The 19,769-nt window shown below is 43.5% G+C and overlaps 1 protein-coding gene across 1 annotated transcript; it reads left to right on the top strand.

The window, feature by feature from the left end:
- The first annotated feature begins 433 nt into the window (after window positions 1–433).
- On the top strand, window positions 434–19,339 carry LOC122558520 (tyrosine-protein phosphatase non-receptor type substrate 1-like). Its single transcript, XM_043707199.2, has 6 exons — window positions 434–583; window positions 828–1,145; window positions 6,472–6,777; window positions 12,760–12,876; window positions 15,606–15,643; window positions 16,900–19,339. The coding sequence occupies exons 1-6, from the start codon at window positions 523–525 to the stop codon at window positions 17,089–17,091; spliced, it is 1,032 nt and encodes a 343-aa protein (XP_043563134.2). The 5' UTR covers window positions 434–522; the 3' UTR covers window positions 17,092–19,339.
- Window positions 19,340–19,769: the final 430 nt, after the last annotated feature.

Genomic DNA, 19,769 nt, shown 5'->3' with positions numbered 1-19,769 from the left:
AGGGGAGGGGGACAGCGTGAATTACCCTGGCGGAGGAACTAGACATCGCCCAGTGAAAGAAAGGGGGTGGGGGGGGGGGGAGGTGCCAGAGGGAGGGAAGAGTTTGTGGGAGAAGCTCAGGCAGCTGGAGGAGGGGCCTGACGGAGAGAGAGTCAGTGCTGAGAGACAGGGGCTGGCTGGGCGCTGAGGGAAGAGGGAGAGGCCTAAGCGCTAACTGGTGGGCAAGGCGGGCGATCAGAAGCTCTGGGCTGTGGAAAGCGGTGGTTTCGCTCTGAGTTATACAGAGGTGGGGAGGGGGGAGGTTTCTGAGTACTGGGGGCGGGGTGACTGATCCTCTGGTAACATTTCTGCGCCTATCTTTCCGGGAGATCTGACAGTTTCTCAGCTGTGTGCGTTATGTGGAGGGTGGGAAGGTGATCCTGGGAAGAGGACCTGGAAACCTCAGTTAGAAGCCGGGGAAGGGGGTCGGGGAGGGGGGCGGTAAGATCCCTTTTGGGAAACAGCCTGGCCCCGGTTTGGAACATGGGCAGCCGACTGCCCGTTTCCTGTGGGCTCGCTGTCATCCTGACCGCTCTCTGTGCAGGTGAGGAAGCCTCTTCCCTGCTCCTCGCTTGAGAGAATTCCTCCTGTTCTTCCAAACTCTCTCCAAGATTTTCAGGACATCCCGCGGCTATGGGGGGGGGGGGGGGGGAGAGTAAAAGGCGCCTTATAAATATTTTGCCAGCTCTTGAGTAACTGTTCCTCCTCTGTCTGGCCCGGGCCGGCTATGTTGAGTGTTTCTGTCTGAAAGATTTTTTTTTCCCCTCTCTCTCTCTCTCTCTCTCCAGTCTCTGGGAATTCCAAGTTCAGCGTGCGTCAGTATCCGGAAATCCTGAACGAGACAGTCGGTTCCAACGCAACTTTCTACTGCAGTTTCCCGTTCGCTCGGGATGTTTCCAAGGTCCAGGTGAACTGGTGGAGGGACGGGGAGCGGGGCTTTCTCCAGAGAAGCAGCGATTTCAGGTATCACTTCGAAATCCGGAATAAAGCCAGCGCCGCCTTTCACATTCTGCATGTGGATGTGTCTGATTCCGGGCTCTATTACTGCCGCGTTAGCAGCCAGGGCAAAGCGGGGCAAGGCAGCGGCTCACGGCTCCTGGTCACCGGTAAGTGAGTCACATTCTACATCCTCACGCCCCCCCCCCCCAACTCAACACAGTGGGGGCCATTCCGCCCAGGGAAACGTTCAAATCTTAGGGAGGTTCCAGAGAGGGTCTCAATCAGGACAATACTCCTAAAACATTGCTAATCACCTTCCTGACCTCCAGCTCCAGGGAACTGGGACCCACTCAACTCTGCCATCATTTCACACCCGGGCTATTGGCCGGAGGATGGGGTGGGGTAGGGGCTGTGTGATTACAAGGTGTTTAAGTAATGATGAGCCGGTGTTGGACTGGGGTAGGCAAAGTTAAAAAATCACACAGCACTTGGGTATAGTCCAACAGGTTTATTTGAAAGCACTAGCTTTCGGAGCGCTGCTCTGAACGCTAGTGTTCCCAAACAAACCTGTAGGATTATAACCTGGTGTTATGAGATCTTTAATTAATCAGTTTTTCCACACTCCATGGCAGCGTCAAACTGGGAAACTCTTTACAAAAAAAAACAGAATATAAATGAGCAATTGAAATTGTGGACATTTAATGACCAAGCAATACGGCATAAAGTTTGCTGATTCTGTACAAGGCTTTAGTGAGACCACCAGGTCAGACCTGCTGCGCTTTTCCAGCAACACATTTCCATCTCTGATCTCCAGCATCTGCAGACCTCACTTTCTCCTTTAGTGAGACCACACCCGGACTACTGCGTACAGTTTTGGTCTCCTTAAAGAGGGGTGTAGATTTAAGGCAGTTCCGAGGTAGTTCCCTGAATTGGTCCCAGAGATATGGGGTTTGTCTTATGGGGAGAGATTGAGCAGTTTGAGATGATACTGTCTGGAGTTTAGGAGAATGAGAGGAGATCTAATTCAGGTCTCTAAGATGCTCAAGGCGAATGACAATGTCGATGTCGAGAGAATGTTTCCCCTCGTAGGTAATCGAGAAGGAGAGAGTTAAAAAATACACCACACCAAGTTATAATCCAAATAAACCTGTGATTTTAACCCTCTCCTTCCTGATGTGGAGGAGCTGGTGTTGGACTGGGGTGGACAAAGTTAAAAATCACACTACACCAGGTTATAGTCCAACAGGTTTGAAAGCTAGTGTGCTTCCAAATAAACCCGTTGGACTATAACCTGGTGTTGTGTGATTTTTAACTTAAATGTAATGAGGAGACAGATTTTTAAACGAATAACGTGTTAGAGGGAGGTGAGTGGGGTCGAGGCTGGGGTGAGATCAGAGCTGATGATATTGAATGTTGGTGTGGATTTTTTTCTCCTTCTCACAGGCTATTTTTTAAATGAGCCGTGTCTTTTGCAGTAAACCTGGATTTTATGGGAATATTTGAGCAGGGATTAAACATCCCGGGGCTGGAGAGTCGTTTTGGATAACCGTCTGATGGCGGCTCGGCGCCCATTCAATCCTCATCCCTTTCTCCGCCGCAGATTAACCCCGGGGTGGGCCCTGCAGTAAATGGGATCTCACTGTGTGTTCCTGTACCCGGCGGAATATCCCAGTCAGCTCCAGACTTTCCCTATAATCCCTCCCAGCTTTCACTGAAAGGCGGATGAAGCCGGGATTGAAATCCTGTGGAACATGAGTGGATTCCCCCTGAGCTGTAGCGGGTGCCTTGGCTTCGCTGCAGTATTACACTGGGTGTAGTCAGGACAGAGAGGAATAGACCCGCGAACGATTAAACATTAAAAATAAACTTTAGACTGAAATTTACACACTGGGGCGTCTGTATTAAAATTAATATATGTTAACATGAATATAAAATCAAACTCCGTTAATTAACGGCTTAATTTAGTCGCTTTTATCTATCTAGGAGTGAACAATAATTGAAGGCTGTAATAAGTGAACCCATTTCAATAATCCCACAAACGCTTGGCGACTTTATAACATTATCTCTTTTGTGTCACTTGCATGTAACGCTGGAGATTTATTCCCTCTCTTTATCCCTACATTCCATCCCATTATCCCTATATTCCATTCCCTGACCCTATATTCCGTTCCCTTACCCTATATTCCGTCCCTGTACAGTATTCCTATATTGCCTTCCTTTTATCCCGATATTCCATTCACTTATGCCTATATCTCCTCCCTTTATCCTACACTGCTCTCCCCACCCCCTCCCCCCGCCGCCCTATATCCCCCCCGCCCCCCCCTTATCCCTTCCAGGAGCTCAGCTCCTGATCTTCCATAGAGTTTAGTGACAATGGAATCGGAGGCAATGTCAGGATGACAGTCTCATTGCACGGAAAGATCCCAGGAAGGGGCCGGCTTTTCCACGGGACACTGGCCCAGGGTTGTGTTCTGTGCTGACCCCCCCCCCCCCCCCCTCCCCGACAGGTTTAGGACACTCTGCTCTGAGTGCGGATGGTCCTGAGAGGTGGCTGGAGTATGGTGCTGGAAAACCACAGCAGGTCAGGCAGCAGCCGAGGAGCAGGAGAATCGACATTTCGGCTAAAAGCCCTTCATCAGCAATCCTGCTCCTCAGATGCTGCCTGACCTGCTGTGCTTTTCCAGCACCACACTCTCGACTCTGATCTCCAACATCTGCAGTCCTCACTTTCTCTGGTCAGCAGCCGCCTGTTGCCCTGAGCTCAGAGACCTCTACACTTCGGGACTCCGGACAACCACCAAGCGCGGAACTTTGACCAGGCAGCGGGGCTATTTATTGTTAAAGTGGGGAAGGGGGTGGGGGGCGAGGTTGGTGATTGACCGACCCCGACTTTCTTTATGAAATGAGGCGCTCCCACAAAACTGAACATTCCCGGCTGCGACATCATTGGGAGAGATCAGTGCCTTCGGAATTTCTTCTGTACCAAAGGCGTTTGTGTGGCGCCTACCCCTAGCACATACTGAGAGGTGGCTGAGGGCTCTTCCCCAGGAGTGGGGAGTGAGCAGGAGAGAGAGAGATGGAGACAAGGAGAGATGCGGTGTGTGAATGAGCTGGCCACAGGGTCTTGTAGGGGGCCGGCGAGGGACTTACTGAGGGGTGATGCAGTGATAAGGCGCAGACCCAGAGAGGCACAGGCCAGGCCTGGAGCAGTGGGGAGGCTTAGGGAGGAGGTTGGGGCTACAGGAGCACCAGCCTGACAGCAGTCCCAAACCACTTTCACTCAGCGTGTGTCATTGAGCGACCGGAATGGGAACTGGGACCCACCATGAAACTGTGCGGGGAATTCTTCCGCTGGGATCTTCCCGTGCCATCGCCCTCTCGACTGCCCTGAACCGGGGGATCCCGGGGCTGTCAGGCAGTGATGAAATCGTTCATTCGAGAGTCGCTCGTTTGCATAAAAATCAAATTGGACAAACGGGAATAACTCAGCAGCAGTGTCAGACAGAAGCAAGGCTTGTGGAGATCCGAACCCAACCCGAATCAGAAAGTGCTGCAGACACTCGGCAGAGAGTGTGTGTGTGGGGAGAGGTAATGTGGAGGCGCCACTGTGGGACTGGGGTGGATAAAGTTAAAAATCACACAACACCAGGTTATAGTCCAACGGGTTTATTTGGAAGCACTAGCTTTCAGAGCGCTGCTCCTTCATCAGGTTATGGAGAATAAGACACGGAATTTATAGCAAAAGATTACAGTGTCATGCTACTGAAATCTACTGAGCAAACCTAGATTGCTGTTAATTCTTCCATCTTTTAGAATGGGTTGTAGATTTCGGTTCATTAATATGTAAAAGTGCTCTCAAGTTACATTCTCGAGATAATTTAAGTAACCGGGTGTTGTGTGATTTTTAACTCTGTGGAGGGTGGGAAAACAGTGTCAGGCCTCGAGTTCAGTGACCCTTGTTCAGGCTCAGAGACAGGCAGGCCGGTTCCCTCCGCAGCCAGGCTGAAAGAACAGGGCAAGTGAACACAGCAAGCCCCATATACAGTGAACCCCGCTGGCTGCAACAGCTGGGTACTTCAGCAGGGCGTCCGTCTGTATGACCCCATGTCTCCTCAGAGACATTCCGAATTCAATATCACTCTCTCTTCCCTTCACAAAGGCAGCAATATCACCTCAAGGAGCCTGTTCTGCTCATCAGGGTAAAAAACAATGACTGCAGATGCTGGAAACCAGGTTCTGGATTAGTGGTGCTGGAAGAGCACAGCAGTTCAGGCAGCATCCGAGGACAGGCAAAATCGACGTTTCGGGCAAAAGCCCTTCATCAGGAATAAAAAGTCGGGCGGGACCGAACTAAATAACCTGACCTGTCCCTCATATCTCTTTTAGCAAATTTGGTTATTGTTGATTTAATGCCAATTATTATTTATGAACTGAACTCTCAACAGTTACAATCGTTTTAATATCGGTTATTTATGGAAAAAGATTCCAAAGTTCCTATGTAGAAACATTTGTTCGCTTCATTCCTGCAAGGTCTGGTTTTAGTTATTGCACCGTTAACCCGCCCTACACTCTCCAGGAGCAGAAATAGTCTCCCTATATTCGGTCTATAATCTCCTAAACTTCAGTCACGCCGCCTCCTGAGCTGTAGCGAATACAGCTGCATTTTCTATCACCACTTTTTCTGACTTTGCCCTTGGGGGTAGACTTTAGAATAGAATAAAATAGATTTCCTACAATATGGAAACAGACCATTCGGCCCTTCGAGCCCACCCCGACCCTCCGAAGAGCATCCCACACTGAACCCACCCCACCCTATCTCCTCGGCATTGCCCACAGCCTGCACATCCCTGGGGCAATGTAGCCTGGCCAATCCACTTAACCTGCACATCTTTAGGCTGTGGGAGGAGACCCGGAGCAAATGCAAGTTGCATCCGTTCCCAGAGCAATCCCTCCCTGGCCCAGGACCGCTTCCAGAGACGACACCAAGGCTTCTTAAAGCGGACACGTGGCTTGGATCAAATTGTGTTCTCACACTCCACACACTGTAGCCAGAATTGCACGAGTCTGTATCCGTTTTATGGCATTTTAATGATTGATGTTCACCCCCTCCCCTTTCCCCACAAATCCCACCCCCCCCCCCCAGCAGTTAGAACAGGCTCCGTTCTGTCCCTCCCAATTCCAAAGTCTCACATTAGCCTCGACTGAAAAGTGCTCCCCAGTTTGACCCACATCCTTGGCGTATCGATATCTCTTGGTAAAACCATCCACTCACATTGCTAACCTTTCCCCGATCTGCAAACGTGCCAAAGTATTGCTCCGATTGCACAGAAAGGAAAAACGAAAGGTCAGGTTTAAACTCGTGTTGAGAGAATGTGGCTTCAACTGAATCCCAAAGGGGAGGATTCAAGTGAACGTAGCAATAATAAAAGAGGGGAGGTTGGAATTGAACCCGCTCCCCCCAATGGTATTGACTTGGTGCCGTCTCTCCCCAAGCTTCCCCGAATTCTCCGCAGATTGACGCCACCCTGTTCGGGAGAGGGTCCGGGATCTTCCTCAGGCTCGCCTGTCTCTCTGGGGCCTTTCACTCGGACCAGCTGAGTGTCCGTTGGTTTGTGAACGGCAGCGAGGTGCTGAGCGGGATCCGCAGCCAGGTCGAGCCGAGGCCGGGCCAAGGGTTCGAGGCTTCCAGTTACCTGGAGGAGACGCGGCCGGTTCGCAATGGGACGCTTTACAGCTGCCGGCTGTCGTTCAGTGGGAAGCAAGTGGAAGTCCGGTACACCTACATCTCCGGTGCTGAAGGTACGGCGCTGTCCTACACATTGTTCGTGGGCTTTGGTGCCAGTCTGACTACTCTCATCCCATGTGCCCAGCACTTGGCCCCTTACCCTTGTATGTCCTCGTGTCTCAGGTGCTTTGGTCAATGTGCTTTCTGAAACTAGTGGGACCCGAATGTGGGTCTTTATAAACTGACCGTACTGCACACGGACACACCTCAGTCAGAAAGGCACTGCCTGCTAACAGCTTTCTAAAGGGAATGCCATTGAAGATTGAGAAATGATATACAGGGCTTACAAAGACACAACCAGACTAATTACCCCCTCAAAGGGAAAGCCTCCTCCAGGGCTATCTAATTTCTTCATTCCCCCTATCAGTGGCCTTTCCATGTTTGAGTAGGAGCAGTTAATGGAACTTGAGAAATAAGAAAAGGATGATTATTGGAATTGTACTATAAACGCATCCGTCCCCTCCCCAATAGTCAGTTGGAAGTTGAGAAACAAATTTGTAAGGAGATCTCAGTTATCTGTAAGAATAATGGGTTGGTTATGGTAGGGGATTTAACTTTCCAAACATAGACTGGGACTGCCATTGTGTTAAGGGATTAGATGGAGAGGAATTTGTTACATATGTACAAGAACATTTTCTGATTTAATATGTGGATGTACCTACTGGAGAAGGTGCAAAACTTGACCTACTCTTGGGAAATAGGGCAGGGCAGGTGACTGAGGTGTCAATGGGGGCCAAATGGATGTTTTCTATTTGGACTTCAGGGAGGCCTTTGATAAAGTGCTGCACAGAGGCTGCTGAGCAAGATAAGGGCCCATGGTGTTAAAGGCTTGGATAGAAGATTGGCTGTGTGGCAGAAGGCAGAAATCGGGGATAAAAGGGTCCTTCTCAGGATAGAAGCCAATGACTAGTGATGTCCTGCAAGGGTCAGCGTTGGGAGCACAATCTTTCACTTTATACATTAACATCTAGATGAAGGGACTGAGAACATTCTGGGTAAGTTTGCCGATGATACAAGGAGGGGCAGGTAGTATTGAGGAGAGGGGAAGGCCGCAGACGGATTTGGACAAGTAAGGAGAGTGAGCTAAGAAATGGCAGATGGAGTACAGTGTGGGAAAGTGTGAGGTCATGCACTTTGTGAGGAAGAATAGAGGCATGGAATATTTTCTATGTGGGGAAAAAATTCAAAAATTCTGGAGCACAAAGGGATTTGGAAGTCCCAGTCCAGGATTCTCTTAAGGTAAATGTATAGGTTGAATCAGTAATTAGAAAGGTAAATACAATGTTGTCATTTTACCTTGAGAGGACTGGAATATAAAAACAGGGATGTATTTCTTCGGCTCTACAAGGCTCTGGTCAGAACACATTTAGAATACTGTGAGGAATTTTGGGCGCACATCTCAGGAAAGATGCATTGGCCCTGGAGCAGGACCCGAGGAGGTTCACGAGAGTGATCTCAGCAATGAAAGGCTGAGGAATATGAGGAACATTTGAGGACTCTGGGACTATACTTGATGCAGTTTAGAAGATTGAGAGAGGGACCTGATCGAGACTTAAAGAATACTAAATAGACTGGACATAATGGATGTTGGGAAGATGTATCTATTGGCAGGAGAGACGAGGACCCGAGAACACAGCCTGAGAGAAAAGGGAATATCATTTAGAACGGAGATAGGGAGAAACTTCATTAACCAGAGTGGTGAATCTATGGAATTCATTGCCACAGAAGGTTTTTGGGGCCAGGTCATTGAGTATATTTAAAACAGAGATAGATAGGTTCTTGATTCAAAGGGGGAAAATGGGGTTGAAAACCTGTCAGCCATGATTGGATGGTGGAACAGGTACAATGGGCCAAATGGCCTAATTTATGTTTCTATGGTCTTATAATTCTATTAGTTTTAAAATAGTGATGGAAAAGGATCAACCAGATCTAAATGATAACCTTCTAAATTGGAGGAGGGCTAATTTTGACTGTTTTAGGTGAGAACTTTCAGAAGTTGATTAAGGATAGACATTCGCAGGTAAAGGGATGGCTGGAAAATAGGAAGCCATCAAAAATGAGAGAGTGAGAGTGCAGAGACAGTATATTTCTGTTGGCATGGAAGGCAAGGCTGTTAGGTGTAGGGAACGTGGATGAGGAGGGAAATTGAGGTTTTGCTCAAGAATAAGAAGGAAGCATGTGTCAGGTATAGATAGCAGAGATCAAGTGAATCCTGAGAAGAATAGAAAGACAGCAGGAGTATATTTAAGAGGGACATTAGGAGGGCAAAAAGGGCACATGAGAGAGCTTCGGCAAATAGGATTAAGGAGAATCCAAAGGGATTCTACAAATACATTAAGGAAAAAAAAGTAACTTGGGAGAGAATAGGCCCTCTTAAAGATCAGCAAGACCACCTGGGTGTGGGACCACAAGAGATAAGGGAGACACTAAATGAGTATTTTGCACCAGTATTTGCTGTGGAGAAGGGTATGGAAGAGAGAGAACATGGGAAACAAATTGCGACATCTTGAAAAATGTCCATATTACAAAGAAGGTGGTGCTGGACATTTTAAAAAGCATAAAAGTGGATAAATCCCCAAGACCCGATCAAGTGTACCCTCGGACTCTGTGGGAAGCTAGAGAAGTGATTGCTGAGCCCCTTGCTAAGATATTTGTTTCATTGGTAGCCACAGGTGAGGTACCAGAAGACTGGAGATTGGGTAATTTGGTGCCACTATTTTAAAAAGGTGGTAAGGAAAAGCCAGGGAACTATAGACCGGTGAGCCTGACATCAATGGTGGGCAATTTGTTGGAGGGAAACCTGAGAGACAGGATTTCCATGTTTTTGGAAAGGCAAGGACTGATTAGGGTAAGTCAGCATGCCCTTGTGCATGGGAAATCATGTCTTATGAATGTGACTGAGTTTTTTGAAGAAGTAACAAAGAGGATTGATGAGGGCAGAGTGGTGGATGTGATCTATATGGACTTCAGTAAGGCATTCAACAAGGTTCCCCACGGAAGACTGGTTAGCAAGGTTAGATCACATGGAATACAAGAAGAGAAGTTTGGCTAGAGAAGTGGCTCGAAAGTTGAAGACAGAGGGTGGTGGTGGAGGGCTGCTTTTCAAACTGGAGGCCTGTGACTAATAATATGCCATAAGTATCCACTTCTTTTTGTCAATTATACAAATAATTTTGATATGACATAGGAGGTATGGTTAATAGGTTTGCAGATGACACCAAAATTGGAGGTGTAGTAGACAGCAAAGAAGGCCACCTCAGAGTACAACAGGATCTTGATCAGATGGGCCAATGGGCTGAGGAGTGGCAGATGGAGCTTAATTTAGCTAAATGTCAAGTGCTGCATACCTTACCCAGGTAAGGTCCTGGGGAGTGTTGCTAATCAAAGAGACCTTGGAATGCAGGTTCATAGGCCACTTTTGGAAAACTGCATGCAATTCTGGTCTCCCTGGTATAGGAAGGATGTTGTGAAATTTGAAAGGATGCAGAAATGATTTACAAGGATGTTGCCAGGGTTGGAGAGTTAGAGTTATAGGAAGAGGCTGAATAGACTGGGGCTGTTTTCCCTGGAGCGTCAGAGGCTGAGGGGTGACCATATAGAGGTTTATAAAATCATGAGGGGCATGGATAGGGTAAATAGACAAGGTCTTTGCCCTGGAGTGAGAGAATCCAGAACGAGAGGGCATAGATTTAGGGTGAGACAGGAAAGATATAAAAGAGACCTAAGGGGCAACTATTTCACACAGAGAGTGCTGTGTGTATGGAATGAGCTGCCAGAGGAAGTGGTGGAGGCTGGTACAATTACAACATCTAAAAGGCATCTGGATTGGTATATAAATAGGAAGGGTTTAGGGGGATATGGGCCAAATAATGGCAAATGGGACTAGATTAATTTCAGATATCTGGTCGGTATAGACAAGTTGGACAAAAGACTCTGCTTCCATACTGTACGACTCTAAGACTCTATGTCTTGAGGGGTTTATGACCTGCAGCAATACCAATTTCCCATTCTGCCATCTCTGAGGAATAGTCCGTGTAAGGCATAGAAATGAGGTGCATTGCCCAAAACAAAATATCATTTTGACCAAATTCCTCCAGCCAATGGAAAGGACCCAGTGAAATTGAACCCATATTTTGTATCTTAACACGGGCTTACGTTCCCCACCAGCTACTTCATTCAAAGTCACTTGGATGATCTTCATTTTCAAACTAATTCATTTCCTTCAGCAAATGAAGACCATCACGAACCCCAATTTTTGCTGCAGCATTCTATTTTGGGATTTGTAGGAGAGAGATTCCCCCAATCAGAGAGAAAAACTGGGAGGCAGACAGGATACAGGCACATAGTGGACTTTTATTCAAGCAAAAACTTGCTAGTACAGGGGAATGGCCAAAACATCTTCCCTGAATCTGGCTTTGGCGTGAGAACATAATCATTTTCTTAATCTTCAGCTCCGATTGGAAAAGAGATCAATGACGCACTCTGATTTTACAGTAAAAAGCAATATTTTTATATATTGTGTTACAATAATCAATGTGGTTACTGAACACCTGATCAATGGACAGTCTTAAGTTCTTAATTTTTTAATGATGTTTAACAATTATTGTAATCGCTTGGCCTTAGGATCTTTCTATGCTGCATTCCAAAGTTGCTGGCTGTCCACTTTTTGATCATACCCACATTGTTTATCTCTAAGGACTGCTTGAATTCTATTCTCTATTGTACTGGCTATCTGTTAGCAAATTCCAAAAGCTGATTCTGTTATAATTATTATTAATATTACAAGTTTTCTAATTTTTTTAGCTAATCAGACAACATATGCCAGGCATCTCTTCAATGTTCATAATTATGTTGAAATCTGTGATTATTTAAAGAATCTTTAATTGTAATCTATTAATATTGTAAATAGTTTCAAAGAGACAGCTAATTTTTGCAAGATAACTTTAGCTGCTGTTTTTATGGCTGAGCATATTGTTAATGAGACTAGAAATAATTACATTTGTGATGAGTTTTGAAGTTTTTGAGTTGCAATTTCATTTTGTTACAAATCTAAATGTTTTTTTTAAAACCGTCTTTATTGCTGTGTTTGTATTCTTTAGAATTTTGCTATTCAGATAATGCTTTATTTTGCCTTGGAATAATTCCCTTCTCAAAGGCCCTTTTTTTCACTTATGCTGAAGCAAGATTTTTTAAAGTCCAGCTATTTTCGTATCTCTCAAAAAAAGGCAATTGAAGCAAACTTGTAAGTTCCAGTCATAAAAAAAGGCAGCTTCAACAGGATTGCAACGTAATGTGCATTATTACATCTGTGCCTTGGCATGAGATATTTGTTTAGCAGAGAAATAGCTTGCTAAATGCCTGCTCACAAACTTGATGGCTCTTAAAGGTCACAATATTTCTGCATTTGGGATAACTCCTGCCACCACAATTCAGAAATTAAAGTAGAAATTGATCAAATTTAAATGGTGTTGATCAGTTACAGTAGCTGTGAAAGCTGAGATTGAGTGCAGCTCTGTGAGAGAAATGTTGACATTAACCCCAATGCCTTCAGTCCTTTGAAGGGACAGAGAGTGCAGACAGGTCAAAAAGAAGCTCCTCTTGTTCAGGTCTAGACAAGGACCAACATCAATGATGAGCTTATTCAGTCCATAAATGGGGAAATGCAAGTTTGTCACAGAGAAGACTTTTGCAGTGAATAAGGACACAGTTAGAATAGTAGGGGACAGAAAAGGTCAATTAAAGTATTTCTCCTCTACCCATTGTTCCATTGTCATCCTGACAATTTTATGATACATATATATTTCTAACCAGTAAGTATTATTTAAAACCACTATGTTTACTTATCAGGATGTGGTATTGTCAGATTAAATCACCTTCTTGTTCAATGTATCAGTGTTGGAGTGTATGAGTTTTAAGTATGCAAAATGTTGTATTGTTCACACATTTCCTGTGGTGCGATTTTGCTATCACATTGAATTCTGTATTTGCACTTTGAGCTTTTGCAGAGCCAGACTCAGGTGTTCTGCCTTGGTGGATCTATATCGCTATCGGGAGTGGGGTTTTCCTCCTGCTGCTTCTGATTATTACAATAATACTTTGTAACTTCTGCAGAGGTGAGCATATTGTACTTTGCTAATCGGTTTAAATGTAGAATTTTCAATGCACAATTTTTTAAAATACAAATTACAGTGAATTGAAGCGATAGTGCAAGTGAATTATGTTTGGCTGAAACACCAGTACTATGAATAGAACAATCAATACAACACTGAGGAAGTTAATATTCTCCTCTATAGATAAACAACAATTATTTTACGCCATTAGTCAATTGTCAGTTTGACATATAAATGGAATAATTGGTTTGGCATTTCAATTAATGCAAGGGTGAATGAATGATTCAATGCCATAGATAGTTACTTGTGGTGCATTAAGTATCCTGACATTACAGCTAGCACATTGCAGTACTGTAGTCTAATTCTGTCCTGTTACTGGTGGGTATGATAGAAAAAAAGTGGTATGTAATATACCCAGGTTTGCCACCCTGGAATCCTGCAGTTTTTTTGTAAGTCTTCAGATAAATCTATGCTTACTCACCTTTTCAAAGTGTTAGGCCTTCAAAAATCAGTAAATTCTACACTTAACAAATGCAAAGATTGAGGAATTGATAATGGCAAAGTGGGAAATCACAGATCAAACTAATGCCATCAGAAGATTTAAACACAGTACATCTACCAGACTCCCTTTATCAGCCCCTCAAAGAACTTTAGCAAATTTATCAAATGAGATCCATTTCACAAAACCATGTTGACTCTGTTTGATTGTGGCAAGCTTTTGCAGAGCAAGAATCAGGTATTCTGCCAACCATTCAAACCAATATTTTGTATTGGTCTTCACAGTGGACGGCATTATAAAAATCCCGGAAATAACAGATAAGCAAGATATGGGTGGAAAGATTTTGTAACAGTTTCTAATGCAAGGGACAAATGAATGGGACTAGAAGCACCAGGATCTGATGGCCTGCATCAGAGGCCTTTAAAGAAAGTGGCTGCAGAGATATTCATCAAAATATTCCAGAGATTACTGGATTCCAAGCAAGTTCCAGCAAATTAGTTGCTCCTATTCAAGAAGGGAAAGAGCCAGAAAGCAAGAAACTATAGTCAGTTTTTCTAATGTCTGTCATTGGAAAGATCCAGAGTCCATTCTTAAAGAAGAAATGGCAGGGCATTTAGAACAGCTTAACACAATCAAATAGAATCAACATGGTTATGTGAAAGGAAAATCAGGTTTGACAAATTTGCTGGTGTTCTTTGAGAATACAATAAGCAGAGTTGATAAAGGGGAACTGTTAAGATGTATTTAAATTTTCAAATGACATTAAATTAGGTACCACATAAAAGGTTATTGCACTAAATGGGAGCTTGTGGTATTGGGAATAATATATAACATTGGTTAGGATTGGTTAACATACTGAAGTCAGTCAGGATTAATAGTTCTTTTTCAGGTTGGAAAAACAAAGCTCTTGGATTGTCACAACATTCAGTCGTAGTGCCTCAATTATTTACTGTCTATATTGGTGAGTTGGGAAGGGGGCAGAATGTAACATATTGATATTTGTGCATGTTACAAAAATAGATGGGAGAGCTTGTTATGATGAGGACATAAGGAATAGCAAAATGATACAGAGAGGTTGAGAGAATGGGGAAAAATATAGCTGATGGTGTTTAATATAGGGAAATAAAATTTTGGTGAGAAGAATCAAAAGGAGAGAGACTCCATAAAAGTGCAGCACAAAAGGATTTGGATGTCCTTGTGCTTGAATCTGAAAAATTTAGCATACAGCTGCAGAAAGTAATTAAATCAGAGAATTTTGGCCTTTATTGTTAAATGGTTGAAGTTTAAAAACAGGAAATGTTTCTTACAACTGTACAGTATGTCTGTGAGGCCACATCTGGAGTACTGTATGCAGTTTTGGCCATTGTATTTTTATAAAAAAAAGGTATAAAGCCATTGGAGGCTGTTCAAAAGTGAATTAGCAGGCTGATTCCTCGGATAAAGAGATTGATTTATCAAGAACAGCTCAGCACGTAGGGCTTTGTTTATTAGAGTTTCGATAAATGATGGTGATTTTAATGAAACGTACAAGATTCTGAGGGTCTCAACAGGGTAAATGTCGAAACGATGTTTCCATTAATGGGGGAGTCTTAAACTAGGGGACATCATTGCAGAATAAGGAAACACTCAGATACAACAGAATTTCCTCTCTCAGAGGACAGGACGTGCTTGCATTCCCAACCTCAGGGAATTGTAGAGATTAGATCATTGCAAGCATTTAAAGAGGAGGTAGGCAGGTTTTTGAAATATCAGTGTTGACGGTATGCTGAACTAGCTTGAAAAAGGGTTGAACCATGGGTAAATCATCCAATGAACCCGATGAATAGTAAACCAGGCTTAAGGGGCAGAATGGCCTATTCCTACTCCTTTTTTTCATACTCTTATCATTACAGTAATTATAATAAGACTCACATTACTCTGACTGTATTCATAATGATGAGAAATAATTGGCAGCAAAAAGAAAATTGTGGCAGCAATCAGTAGTGATCTGGTTAAAAACTAAAATATTTTGATTGCTCCAGCACTGGGATCTGTTAAATTAAATGAAACAGAGTGATGTCATACACATTCATTGAATGGTTCCTGGATTGGATTATAAAAGTGGATTGTTGCTATGAATCATTGTGTCAAAGGCAGTTATACATTGAAGGACAATTTGTGATCTGTCTGATACTAATCTGGTAGAGAATTTATTTAAAAATCATGTTTTTAAAATCTGTTTATTCTCTGGTAGGCAGAAGACGAAAAAGAGGAGAACACAGATGTGTTCAGGTAATTTTTCTATTAGCTTCTCTGTAATACTTTAAAAATGCGGGAGAGGGTCCTCACTGCATTTTTCCTTGGACATTCCATCTTGGATGTTGTCTTTATAATTGTTGATTGGATGTTGATTCTTTATAATTCACACTTATTGAGAGATTATACATATATGTATGCACATTTAATTATTCGACTATTCGGTTATAGGGTAGCACAATAGTTAGCGCTGTTGCCTCACAGCGTCAGGGATCTGGGTTTGTTTCCTGCTTGGGAGACTGTCTGTGTGGAGTTTGTATATTATCCCCGTGTCTGCATGGGTTTCTTTCCAGTTTCCTCCCACAATCCAAAGATGTGTAGGTGAGGTGGATTGGCCATGCTGAAATTACCCCATATTATCCAAGGAAGTGTAGCTTAGGTGGATAATTCAGGGGAAATGCAAGGTTTCAGGGATAAGGTTAGTGAGTTTTGAGAAGATTTGTAGGTCAGGTTGAGGTTCTGGATGTAAGTTTGCTGAGTGACCTGGAAGCTAACCTTTCAGCTCAGCGAGCAAACTTACATCCAGTGATAGGGTGCCTTTGTGGTGATGTGGTCTCAATGGGCTGAATTGTTTGCTTTCACACTGTAGGGATTCTGTGATGATTCTATAGACTTATCCAGCATGGAAACAGACCCTTCAGTACAACTAGTCCAGACCAACCATGTTCCCAAACTAAACGAGTCCTACCTGCCTACATTTGGCCCATGTTCCTCCAAATCCTTCCTGTTCATGAACTTAACCAAATATCTTTTGTAACTGTGTTCACATCCATCACTTTCTCTAGCAGCTCATTCCCCTCACGAACCACTCTGTGTAAAGAAGTTGACCCTAATGTCCTTTTGAATCTTTCTCCTTTCTCTTGCCGGTATCTTGTTGAAGTGACACTGCAAGAGTGTACCTCCACGGCATGGCCCCAAATTTAATGAGGGGATGGTGGAACTGATGTCCACCAACACCAAAACAAGCAGCATGTTTGGGAACAATGAAGTTATTCAGCCCACCTAGTTAAGCTCACCAAATCCAGTCCCTGGCTTGTTGATGGAAGATGCAATTCAGTGTGCTTGGGACATGCAAACAAATATTAACAGGAAAGTTAACTTGCAGTCAGGTAAATAGTGAGGGGAGTGAAAGCCTGGGGACAAGTACAGTCTATTTCTTTATGGGGCACAGAAGGATTTGGTACTGTCAAGTTCAATGTCTTGCTGATATCCTTTGTACTCTTGGCTTCCAGCATATGCAGAAACCAACTAATTTCAAGATGGCATATACAGCTATGGATTCCAGTGGCCCTTCAACAGATACAAAGCACCAGTATGTGGAAAAGAAAACAGCTTGTCCCCCCGTCCCACTAAGAAACCCACAGAAAAACAACAAACTTATTTATGCCTCACCACAACTCAGAAAGCAACAGGGCCGAAAGTGAACCACACTGTGCAGTGAGCACGCATGCAGCACAGCAGTTACTAGCAAGAAGTTGGTTCTCCAACCTTAGCTCGACATGAATTAACATGCCAATGCAACAGCATCTTTTAAAATGGTTAATTAAAATGATAATATTGTCAGTAAGTTTTATTTTACTTTGTCCCCTCAAGAATGTTGCTGAATAAGAACTTTTGTGTTATAAATATAACAAATGATATGACAATAACTGATGTTAATGACAGTAGCCTAATATTAGGCAACCGTTGGCTGAGTGCAGTGCTCGGTAAAGGAATTGTGTAGTCTTCACAAATTAAAACCAAAAGCTGAAATTGGATTTGAAAATTACAACAAAAATATCCAATTGTCTCTCCAACCCTTCCCCTATCCCAACATCCTTACCTTGAACAGCACAAAGTACATTAGCAAACACATCATGCACAGCACTTTCCTATGATCATTTGACAATTCTGCTGTTCTTGTTTGATGGTGCAGAATTGTGTGCGGCACGGTGGCACAGTGGTTAGCACTGCTGCCTCACAGCGCCAGAGACCCGGGTTCAATTCCCGCCTCAGGCAACTGACTGTGTGGAGTTTGCACATTCTCCCTGTGCTCTGGGTGCTCCGGTTTCCTCCCACAGTCCAAAGATGTGCAGGTCAGGTGAATTGGCCATACTAAATTGCCCGTAGTGTTAGGTAAGGGGTAAATGTAGGGGTATGGGTGGGTTGCGCTTCGGCGGGTCGGTGTGGACTTGTTGGGCTGAAGGGCCTGTTTCCACACTGTAATCTAATCTAATCTAAAAAAATCTAATCTAATTGATGGAAAACCTCACCGAGTCACTGTTATAATATTTCAGGGAAATAATTTGTGAGGGCACACAATTTTTCAAACAATAAAAAGGGACAATGATTATGTGTATAGGAAGGCAGTTTGTGCAGAGCCAGCTGAGAAGGACATAAAATAAATAATGTCATCAGCTAAATATAACACACAGATTTTACATGAAAACAGCCAGCTATGAGCAAGTGCTGTTTGGATCAATCCTTCCACAGACTATGCACTAAGATGCATTTGATCTGCCAGAACAAATGAATAACTAAGCTGAGCCCAGAATGGAACTCAGAACTGAAAATGTGTTGCTGGAAAAGCACAGCAGGTCAGGCAGCATCCAAGGAGCAGGAGAATCGACGTTTTGGGCATGAGCCCTTTTCCTGCTCCTTGGATGCTGCCTGACTGCTACGCTTTTCCAGCAACACATTTTCAGCTCTGATCTCCAGCATCTGCAGACCTCACTTTCTCCCAGAATGGAACTCAGCAACACATCCGTTCAACTGTTCACAGTAATTTCCACCATTCCATCCCTGATGCATTCAACTAAAACTCCCTTTGACATTACCTTAAGACATTGGAATGTGTTCCGCATGCAACTTGCTATATTTCCAGAGTTAACCACATATTACTTGGTTTCTCATAGAATTGTACAAATAGGGGAAATTCATGTCATTGTGCCTGTGCCAGCCCTTTGAAACAGTTATTGAATTATTCACACTCCTTTCATACTTGAACCTATATCTTAGATTTTATTTGTATGCAAACATTAGTATATTTTAACCTCAGCGATTTTATTCTGTAGAGCTAAATTACTTTCTGTCCAGTTTCCTCCATTCATCAGCATTGCATATTTTCTACTACCCGACCACTTTCCAAAGTAGTTGATGCACTTACCATTAATTTCAAGAACATTGTTTTTGGTGGAACTGGGTAAAACTGTAGCTTGAGTTGCTACATCTCAGATCATCAGTCAGTGATGCACAGACAGCATCAATTCATTGTGGATGCTACAATATAGATGATTTACAAGGACATCTCACTTGATGGCGTTGATTGACATGAATTGGTGGAGGAACCCTGACTACAGAAAGAAATGGGGATTATTGGGCAATAGACAAAGCAGCAGTTTTTTTTGTTTTGATGTTTTAATAATTAAACTAGTTTATCCCACAGGATCCCAGTCAGTTGGGGCAGAAGTTACAACAGCGCATAGCTTTTTTTTTAAATAAAAAAAATGTTTCTGTTGTTTGAACTGAAAATTGAGATTACCAATGGTTAAAACATTCAAGATGAGAGATTAAAGTCAGTGGTTTTGATCATTGTTCGGTATGCCCTGTGCACTGGATTGTGTGTAGAGTTTAAAAGATGTCTATCTCTGCATTGTAAATTCTCTCGGCAAAATAAAGGCTTTTATTTCTGCAGCTGGAGCCGCCCGTTGTAATTTTTCTTCAGTTTGAGTTAAATAGTTGAGTTAATAAGCCCTAGTGATTAGATTCGTCTATTCCTTAAAATGAAAAATTATTCCTTCATAAATATTAAAATGATTGATTGGAAGCTGTTTTTCTCTGGCCATACGATGTGTTAAAACAGTCAATCCTATTCGGTAATTGCAAGATCCCCAATCCTGTAGGTTCTCATTTCGAAGTTGGGAAGTAAGGGGTGGAAGAGTTACAGATAAAATATATTTTATGAACAAAATTTGCAAACATGCATCACAAAACATTTCCACTTGGAAATGCCAGAATTTGCAATCAAATTCAACTTGATTCATAACATGTTCCAGATGTCAGAATTGTCGCGGTCTTAATAATCACTGTTTGGAGGAGCCGGTGTTGGACTGGGATGGACAAA

Source organism: Chiloscyllium plagiosum, unplaced genomic scaffold (genome assembly GCF_037043375.1).
Source record: "Chiloscyllium plagiosum isolate Xiang-an unplaced genomic scaffold, Cpla_swu_hap1 HiC_scaffold_17, whole genome shotgun sequence".
Taxonomy (NCBI): Eukaryota; Metazoa; Chordata; class Chondrichthyes; order Orectolobiformes; family Hemiscylliidae; genus Chiloscyllium; species Chiloscyllium plagiosum.
Note: the sequence above shows the minus strand (reverse complement) of the source record. Positions and strands in the feature narration are given on the sequence as shown.

Excerpts from the sequence above, each read along its gene's own strand:
- LOC122558520 (XM_043707199.2), top strand. The coding sequence starts at position 523 with ATGGGCAGCCGACTGCCCGTTTCCTGTGGGCTCGCTGTCATCCTGACC. Across the intron at positions 6,778-12,759 it reads CTACATCTCCGGTGCTGAAG|CTTTTGCAGAGCCAGACTCA; the intron begins GTACGGCGCTGT and ends TTGCACTTTGAG. Across the intron at positions 15,644-16,899 it reads GAGAACACAGATGTGTTCAG|CATATGCAGAAACCAACTAA; the intron begins GTAATTTTTCTA and ends CTTGGCTTCCAG.